The sequence below is a fragment of the Zootoca vivipara genome, chromosome 11 (genome assembly GCF_963506605.1).
Source record: "Zootoca vivipara chromosome 11, rZooViv1.1, whole genome shotgun sequence".
NCBI classification, from domain to species: Eukaryota; Metazoa; Chordata; class Lepidosauria; order Squamata; family Lacertidae; genus Zootoca; species Zootoca vivipara.
In genome coordinates, this window is record NC_083286.1 from 34,449,379 (window position 1) to 34,459,285 (window position 9,907).

At 43.4% G+C, this 9,907-nt stretch overlaps 1 protein-coding gene across 4 annotated transcripts in view; it reads left to right on the forward strand.

Annotated features, from left to right (window-relative positions):
- The window catches only part of ARHGEF28 (Rho guanine nucleotide exchange factor 28), a 143,415-nt gene extending 133,508 nt beyond the window's left edge, over nt 1–9,907 (forward strand). For 2 of the 4 annotated variants that reach the window (XM_035099489.2, XM_060280226.1), the window contains exons 36-37: nt 4,790–4,903; nt 7,551–9,905. In XM_035099489.2, the coding sequence (XP_034955380.2) occupies nt 4,790–4,903; nt 7,551–7,711 (275 nt within the window). In that variant the 3' untranslated portion in view covers nt 7,712–9,905. Of the gene's footprint in view, nt 1–4,789; nt 4,904–7,550 lie in introns of all 4 variants that reach the window. The other 2 variants (XM_060280227.1, XM_035099495.2) reach the window with 2 other exon arrangements.

Consider the following 9,907-nt stretch of genomic DNA (forward strand, 5'->3'; position numbering starts at 1 on the left):
TCATGATAATTGCATATTGCACAATGCTGTCCACCAATTTATAGGTCAAATTATCTTCCGACTTTTATTTATTTTTAGACAGAGCTATCATAAATGGAACATATGAACGATTGTTACGACACTTCGTCCAGGAAAATCGCAGGCACTATTTACAAATGTTGCTGCTGCTACCCTGTGGCTGCTCCCCAAGGCATTTTCATAATGTACAAAACTTCTGGCCTGCGTGGCTAAGGCAGATTGCATTGTTACGAGCCATGCCTGCCATGCAAGTGACAATGGGTTGTAAAAGTTGGCCCTTAGAGAGAAAGAAAGAGAGAGAGCGCGAGAGAGAGAGCGCTCTGCTGTAGAGCCAGGAAAGCCCTGGACTTGGAGGCTTTCATAGCACATAAATATAAAGATACGGAATAAGTTAAGCGCTGCCCACACCTGAGCTGCTGATTTGTTGCTCCCAGTTAGTGCTTGTCGGACTATCTGTTTTCATTGTGGCATTTAACAGCCTGCTGTGCGACCAGCTGCTGCTCCCTGGATCAGACCCAGAGCCTTGTACCAAGTCCAAGCTGACTGCGGAAAGCATGGTGACAGCAGGCCTTCCTCCTCCACTTTCAGGCTAACAGTGTCATCTGGGTGACACATTGTGTGGGGTTTTGTGTGTGTGTGTGTGAGGCAGGCCATGCGAGGTTGTACTTGCTCACTCACATGGCAGCCAAGGGTTTGGTGCTTAGAGCTTGTCTGGTGCTTTTGTTCCTCAATCTCCTTGAAATGCTCTTGACTTTCTGCCTTGGGTGCCTTCCACCTGATGCTTTTACTGGAAAAGCCACAGCTATGTGGTAAAGCATTTTTTTGGGGGGGGGTGGTAGAACATGTCACTCAACTGTGGAACAGCTGCTTTGCATGTAGAAGGAGCCAGGTTCAGTCCATGGCACTTCCAGCGAAGCGAAAGGAGCGAGTGATGCGAGCAGCTTCTATCCAAGCCCCTAGAGCAGGCATCCCCAAACTCGGCCCTCCAGATGTTTTGGGACTACAATTCCCGTCATCCCTGACCACTGGTCCTGTTAGCTAGGGATGATGGGAGTTGTAGTCCTAAAACACCTGGAGGGCCGAGTTTGGGGATGCCTGCTCTAGAGAATCATTTCTAGACAGACAACACTGGGATAGACAAATAGTCCCCATCCACGCTATAGATTTAAAGCAGTATTGATTGATTGATTGAATTTATATATCACCCTATGCCCAGAGGTCTCAGGGCGGTCCACATAAAAAGATCACAGTATATAAAATAAAAATAAAAGCAATAATCCAATAATACACCCCCCAAAAGTCACATTTTATATGGGTATGGGATGTTGATTAGGTCAACTAAAGGCCTGGTTAAAAAGGAATGTTCTTGCCTGGTGCCTAAAGGTGTACAATGAAGGTGCCAGGTGAACTTCCATGGGGAGAGCATTCACTTAAACAGGCAGGGCTTCCCCGAAAGAATCCCAAGAACTGTAGATTATTGAGGGTGCTGAGAGTTAACCACTCTGAGAATTATAGCCCTGTGTGGGGAATCTCCCTAGCAACTCTCAACACCCTTAGCAAACTCCAGTTCCCAGGATTCTTTGGAAGGGAAGTCATGACTGTTGAAAGTGGTGTGAAACTGCTTTAATTGTATAGTGAAGATCAGGCTGGTATCTTCCAATGTGTTTTGCACGTATTAAGTTCTAGGAGAAACACGCTACTCTCCAGTTCCACATAAACGGCCTTATAGCAGCTCAGACCACTAGTCCATCTAGCCCTGTATTGTCTACATTGATTGGCAGTGGCTCCCAGGGTTTGAGACAGGGAACACTCCCAGGCCTTCCTGGAAAGTCTGGGGATTGGACCAGGGACCTTCCGCATGCTATAGCCCTTCTTCTTAAATTGCTGTTCGGGTGGTAGAACGGAGAAATACTTTTGCCCGAGGAGCTGATTCTAATCTGGGACTAGCTTCGTTGGTCTTGCCCGACATCAAAGTGACTGGTGACACCTTCATATTTCAATCCGCGCATTTAAAAACAACAACCCATAATATCAAAATTCTGAATGCTGCCAGGACCTCCTTTAGATCATGTTATCCAGAGAGGTGTTACCATGGCAACCCCTAGGAAAGATACGATACAGGCCACGCTGGATCCGTTTTCTTCTGATGTGCATTCAACCTGTTTGCAGAAGGTGACCAGGTTGTGCTGCTTATCAGTTCATCAGGTATCGCTGGGAAAGTGCGCTGTTGTCTGGGACACTACCGTATCCCGGGAGGTTGCTGAATGTTTACTTCAAAGCGTGCAAAACAAAGGATGTGGAGGTCTTTTTTTGCATTTAGATGCTGCAGGATGTAATGGAGTCTAGGTTTTTCACTGGAATTCCCAAGAGAAGCATGAACACTCAAAGGAAAAGCACCTGCGCAGTCTTTGTTCAGGCGCTAGCCCTTCCGAGGCCCCTGGTATTGAGAACACAGGCTAAGGGCACACTGTAGCATAGTGGCCTTTCCCAGGTGTCGAGGTTTTCCCAAGAGGACTTTGCAGTCAGGGCCAGGGATATAATTTTCTAGGACTAGCAGGAGGAAAGCGCTAGCAAAAGCAGACGGCATCCTCCTGGGAAAAAATATATTACATCTGGAAAGATACACAGGCAGATTTCCAATAGGCCTTTGAAGCAGGTTTTAAGTGCCACTAAATGCAAATACAGTATTCACCAAAAAAACTAGTGTGCATAGGATTTCTGCTTTGCAATTTTATGAATCTGAGTATCCAGCTACAGTGCGATAGGACACTGTTGCATGCTGTGACAATTCCTTGGTGTGGTCCATCAAGTTTAGCTTTGACTGGCAGCAGCCATCCAAATTCTGTTCTGGAACATATGTACTGCTTTCAATAGGGTTGCTTGCGCACTAGAGCCTTTCCAGCACCACTGAGGCATAATTACCTGGAAGTGGGCTCAGTTACTTTGCTGACCTCAGGTGTGGTAGGTTGAGGATGCTGTCCCATCACTAGAGTTCAAATACGAATCATAGAACAATCATAGACTTGTACAGTTGGAAGGGACTCCGGTCATCTAGTCCAACCCCCTGCAATGCAGGGATATTTTGCCCAACATGGGGCTGGAACCCACGACCCTGAGATTAAAAGTTTCATGCTCTGCCGACTGATCTATCCCAGCAATTCATCTCATTAGAAACTGCAACCACCACTATTCCACCAACAATTGGGTGGGCAGGGCGCCTGCAGGAGCTCTGCCTCTTAGTGTTCTACTGTCTAAGGAAGCTGCCTCAGCTTGCCTTATGGGAGGGCCAGCCCTGCTCTGGTCAAGTTCTATTATGGGGGAAGGTGGAGGGGGGCGGCGCCAATTTGTCCTTTGCCTCAAGCAGCAAAATAACTTGGGCCAGCACGTAAACATTTGGGACTACTGGTCCATCATTCAGTTGAACCTTGTGCAAAAAATGTTCACCCTTAATCTCTTTCTTGCCCCATATATTGATTCATGCAGTACTCTGATGAGAGGGGTTGGGGGAGACCTGGCTTCCTTATTTTTTTCTCCTGGCTCCCTGCATTAATATTTTGAGAACCCTGGAGGTGCATATGACATAGCTAAGATTGGAACGACAGGACAGGAGCTTGTGGATTCCACTAAACCCACAGTTCCTCCATAGGTTTATGGCATTTATTGTTGCTTTTTCAGATTAATATTGGGACCTTTCTTAAAAAGTAGGTAACATCTTTTTAAATTACAGGCAGTCCTCCCAAATGATGATAGTGTTACGTTCTGCAATAACTATATATTTTTTCGGTTACATTACAGGCCAGGCCTCATAGATATAACACCCCCGTTCTTTTGCCATATGAACCTAAAAGTTTTAAGTGCCACTTGGACTACTGCAATGCGCTCTACGTGGGGCTACCTTTGAAGGTGACCCGGAAACTACAGCTAAACCAGAATGCAGCAGCTAGACTGGTGACTGGGAGCGGCCGCCGAGACCACATAACACCGGTCTTGAAAGATCTACATTGGCTCCCAGTACGTTTCCGAGCACAGTTCAAAGTGTTGGTGCTGACCTTTAAAGCCCTAAATGGCCTCGGTCCAGTATACCTGAAGGAGCGTCTCCACCCCCATCGTTCTGCCCGGACACTGAGGTCCAGTACCGAGGGCCTTCTGGCGGTTCCCTCGTTACAAGAAGCCAAGTTGCAGGGAACCAGGCAGAGGGCCTTCTCCGTGGTGGCGCCCGCCCTGTGGAATGCCCTCCCATCAGATGTCAAAGAAAAAAACAGCTACCAGATTTTTAGAAGACATCTGAAGGCAGCCCTGTTTAGAGAGGCTTTTAATGTTTAATAGATTGTTTTATTCCCTTTTTCTGTTGTAAGCCACCCAGAGTGGCTGGGGAAACCCAGCTAGATGGGCGGGGTATAAATAATAAATTATTATTATTATTATTATTATTATTATTATTATTATTATTATTATTATTAAAGACTTGGGATGGTACTTTAGTTATTCCAAGGACAGTGTCCATAGGTTTGCTCTCAATGATTTGGGGAGAACAAACAACTTTTCTTCCCAAGATATTTGAACTTTAAGATGTAAGAGTGTTTATTAATTGATTAGGTGCAATTAATGTCCACAAATCTTTCTCTCATTCCCTTGGATTAAGAAATGGATGTGAATGCAGTAAAACAATGCTATAATGACACCATTGTTGGATTTTCTCTTACTTTTCTGCCCTTTTGAAATGATGGTCAAGGAAAATGGTCAATTAAAACAGCATTGCTTTGTTTCACAGGCAATTGCACAGAAGCCGTGAACAGCAGGATGAACTCGGCCAGTGAAGATTTCGCTAGGAATCCAGGAATGAACTCGGATCTATCACTGAAAAGCCAAATACCCAAATATCAAGGTGAGGTGTGAAGCTCCAAGCAAATTGCATCTGAACCTCATTTGAGGAATGCGCACACACAATTCACAATTGCTGTTGTAAGAAGCCAGAACATGTCTCTTAAGTTGTATTAAGTTGTGACTGGCAGACTCTTGGGCACTGTAGGCAGAGGCTCCTGGTCCTTTTCTCTAAGGATGCATGGCAAGGGAATTTTTGTCTTATGCTTCTACCTGTCAAACCAGCCCAGCCCAAAGAGACCCATTTGTCCATATTACTTGCATTTACTTCTCCCTATGCTTCCTTTGCAAATAGCATGGCAAACCACCCACACTGCCCTAAGGTTAGATCACTGGATCCTAGCTCATTTTGGGGGATGAGAAACCATTGAGTAATATTCTAAGAGGGAACTTTCCTACAGAGCCTTGCTAGGTAAACAGCTTATCTTCCAGTAAAATTGTTTCTAGGCTGTGCTGCTACAGATTGCACAACGGGGATCCAGCGTTTGAACCCCCTCTCATATAAAATAGTCCCTGTGTATAGAAAAGTAACATGCCAGGAAGAAGGGTTCTGGCTTAGCCTTCAACCTGATACTCTTGCTTTTCTATGTGCAGGGTTTTTCATCTACAAAAGGAAGCAATTCCTCTGTCTGAACTCCAGAGTGGTATAGTCTGGGTACAACAGCAAAGTTTTAGGAGGGATTGTTTTTGGAACTTTTCAAAAACCCAACAAAGCTGAACAACGTGGCCAAATGATTCCTAAATCGTTCATCAATCTGATTTTATTATTCATTTATATTGTACCTTTTAAAAAGCATGGGTTTTTTTAACCTTTTCTGATTATTTTCTTCACTCATTCTAGCATTACGACAGGGTTTCTTAAATCCAGGCCAAGAACGGCCCTGAGTAACACTATACCCGTTACTTGATCTGGCTATCCTGGCAATTGAAATGGTTTAGTGACATGATCTATTGCAGTTTCTATGGCTTGTTTTAATATATGTTGCAGCTTTATTTTAAATTTAGGCTCTCACTTTGTGCCTGAATTCTTGTTGATTTCAGTGAGAAATATTCAGTTCACTGGTCAACCAAAAAGATTTTAACACCTAGGAAAGATTAACTCATGTCCTTTGCTCTCATATTCAAATAAAAAGGCTTAACTATGGCTAGGATTTAGTCCTACTTTTGGGGAGAAAAAAATGATATATACATTTTAAAACCTGCTCTCAGGTTGCACTTATGTGATGGGTACATGCGACTTTTTGTACACTAGTAACCAAAAAAGAGAACCATTGTATGGGGGAAAATGTACGGTATATCGCTTCTTTAATCATAAAAATGCCTTCAACTAATGAAATCATTAGTTAATTATATAGGTGATACAGAAAGACTGTCACCACATTATGGTGACATTGAAGACCAGATTATAGCATGCACATTGCTATACCCTGCAATGCTCTAGATGTTAGTTACCATTGGTCTCAGCCACCATGACCAATGGGCAGGGATGATGGGAGTTTAAGTTCAGCAACCTCTGGAAGGCCCTGCCCTGGACTCTGAGTAGAGAGAGAATCCTTTCCCAGGGAAAGTGTTCACTCCAGTCATATTTTCTTCCCACCCTTTTTGGCACGCCACCTTTCCCAACTCCTCCTTCCATAAGCGTTGCACCCAGCAGAGTGTCAGAAACACTCCAGGACTTCTGCCTTTATGTCCTCCATGGTTCTGTCTGGGAAGTGTTGCCATAACTGTGGTTCTCCACTGAAGTGGCCCAAGGATGACAAGCTTAGTAAGAGCAAGTTTGGGCAGCATTCAGCGTTTACATTTCTGTGTTTGGAAGGGGACCAATATCCGAGTCCCTTGGTGACTTGTTGCTGAAGGCTCCCATTGAAGAGTGTTGGGAGGCTGCCACATGACCCAGTTGTAGAGCACCACCTATTTTCTCGCTCCCCTGGCACCTGCTGTATTATCTTTCAGGTGCCAGATTAAGCTGCTTTTATTCTCTCAAGCATGTTAATGGTTTGTATTGTAAGGACTGGAAAGAGCATGTAATTTTGAACTGTGGAAGTGAAGCTTTTGCACTGCCGTTCTAATGAAAATCTAATGGTTATGCCTACCGATTGGATTTTGTTGTTTTTGTTGCAATCTGCCTTGAGATAAGTATTAGGAGAGGCAGTATATAAATGCCTTAAATGACTAGGTAAGCAATATGAAATGGCCACTGTTAGAACACAGGGAAATCCTCACCTCCTCCCTGTAGCCCCCTGCACGTGCCCAAAATCTGTTCCAGAGGGTTGGAGGAGAGGAAAGAAAGAAAGAAAGAAAGAAAGAAAGAAAGAAAGAAAGAAAGAAAGAAAGAAAGAAAGAAAGAAAGAAAGAAAGAAAGAAAGAAAGGGGAAGTCCCATTGTGCAAACATAATGTTGCTCACTCAGCATTGGATGCAACAATCTGTTTGCTGCAGGTGGTTTAGGTGCAATGGTGGCATTGAAAGAAGAAACTGGTGTTGTGGAAAGGAATAGTTCAAGGCCTCCCCAGGAAGGTTACTGTACTTTATTTTTTACCAAAAAAGTATTGGTACAAATTCAGACCTCTTGTTTTTAAAAGGGATCCTTTGCTAGGTGCATGTACATATGGCAAGTGGAGCTACAACTTTTAACTTGTCTTTGTGTTCTAGACATGAATGCATTGCAGAGCCACTGCCCAAGACCACAGAGTTCAAGCCTTGTCACTATCCAGCCACAACACCCATCAGATGTTCGGCTGCACAGTCTACCTGGTGATAGGCGACAAGATTCAGAAAATGGAGACACGGAAGAAAATATTGTTTATCTCTAAAACCTTTCCTTGTTTACTACCAGTAGCACTTTAGGATGGCTTTTCTCATTGTTCATAATTGGTCTTCATCCAAATTACTTTGAAGACATCTTATTTATTGTATAAAAAAAAAGAGTTTCCCAGATTCATAGGATGCATATTAAGTTATTTTTAAAAAACGTGTCTGTAATATTTATCTTGTGACACACATATTACATCTGAAATGCTCTACAAGCAACATTGTTGGGCTAAAATCTGCAATGACTTGTGTATGTGATGTGAATACCACAATTAGATCTTGGGTGGAAACATTTCTATTCCCAGGCAGAGACTGCACAGTCTTTGTGAAGGTAGTGCTGTGTGCAATAGGAACATTTGAGATTTCATAATGCAACTCAGTAACTTAAAAAATAGTTGATGCACCATAGTAGACCATCCTTACCTACATGTCCACACTCTGTCTGTCATGGGTTCACCACCATATCAGCCTTTGTCTCTGGATGGGGAAGCATACCTGAAATATTTCTCAAGTAACTTTCTGGCTCTCTTGGTCACACTATGATGCATTGTCGCTATTGAAGATCTTTTGCCAAATTGGAGTTGGATTAACACTTTCTTTTCACAGTGAACAATTTAGTGGCCCAGCATTGCCCCAATATTTTATTGTAAAGGTGAGGAGCTTCAGGAAATGGATCCACATCTGCAAACTAGATTCCTTGTGGTTTCAGATTACTCCTTGGCAGATGTCTATATCAGAGACCTAGCATGTATATAACTTTCTTTTCAAAGCATTCGAGGTCGGTTTTGTGATGTATTGCTTTATAACTTGTTCTTGGCTACATCATGTGCCCCCTTTTTATCAAAGCACTGAAATTCATCACATAGACATTTTTATCCCTGTGGAATGGAGAGGAGGATGGTGAGAAAAATGTAGAGTTCCCCCGCTCCCCGCCTAATCCAAATACACTACTTTTACACACATGGACTACAAATCAGTGTGCTTCTTTATAAAGTAATGAATGAAGGTGTTTTTTTTCCTGTGCATTTTTCATACATAATTGTATACTTTTTTGAACTTAATAAATATTCTTTATCTCCAAAGAGAGCTCTTCATAATTCCTAGCGTTCAGCAACTGTGTTACTTTGGCCCATTGCTGTTTCCACTATTACAGTCACTACAATGATCTGACCCATGTTTTGAAGCATATTATAGTTCTTGTTCAGCAGAGGGGAAGGACCTTGCTCAGCGCAGATGCTCTCAAACTCTTCCTGCATGTGAGTTTTTGGGGGCCAGAGCAAACCAGTGCTAGTGATTGGAGGGAGTTATATGCAGGCTGCTGTTGGTTTCAGTATCCCCTTAGGTTGACAGTGACAGTCAGTAGGTACTTGACATCTACTCACTCCTAGCACTTAGCAGTTGCCACTAGTGAACTCTCTTTGGCCATAACTGTGTTAGTGCAAATAGCCACAACGGCTGTTATAATAAATTTGGGGTGGCTGCCATTGCACAACACAACCAAGCAACATCGGTTTCCATGCACTGAAAGGCGACAGTGACTTGAACTTACTGATGGTATCAGTACACAGTGTTTCTTTACTACATTTATTGTTGTTTAGTCATTTCCGACTCTTCGTGACCCCAGAGCATGCCAGGCACTCCTGTCTTCCACTGCCTCCCACAGTTTGGGCAAACTCTTGTTGGTGGCTTCGAGAACACTGTCCAACCACCTCGTCCTCTGTCGTTCCCTTCTCCTTGTGCCCTCCATCTTTCCCAACATCAGGGTTTTTTCCAGGGAGTCTTCTCTTCTCATGAGGTGGCCAAAGTATTGGGGCCTCAGCTTCACAATCTGTCCTTCCAGTGAGCACTCAGGGCTGATTTCCTTCAGAATGGATAGGTTTGATCTTCTTGCAGTCCATGGGACTCTCAAGAGTTTCCTCCAGCACCATAATTCAAAAGCATCAATTCTTTGGCGATCAACCTTCTTTATGGTCCAGCTCTCACTTTCATACATCTCTACTGGGAAAACCATAGCTTTAACTATATGGACCTTTGTCAGCAAGGTGACTACATAAATTACTACATAATTTCTGATTAAAATTGTAAAGCCTGTCCTGCAACCTCTCCTCCTACACTTTACTGTGACTGACAGATTTTGAAGTCAGTGGCTGTTTTTGGATGTAATGCTAAAGCATGGTTTAGCACTGTGTGGATGAACT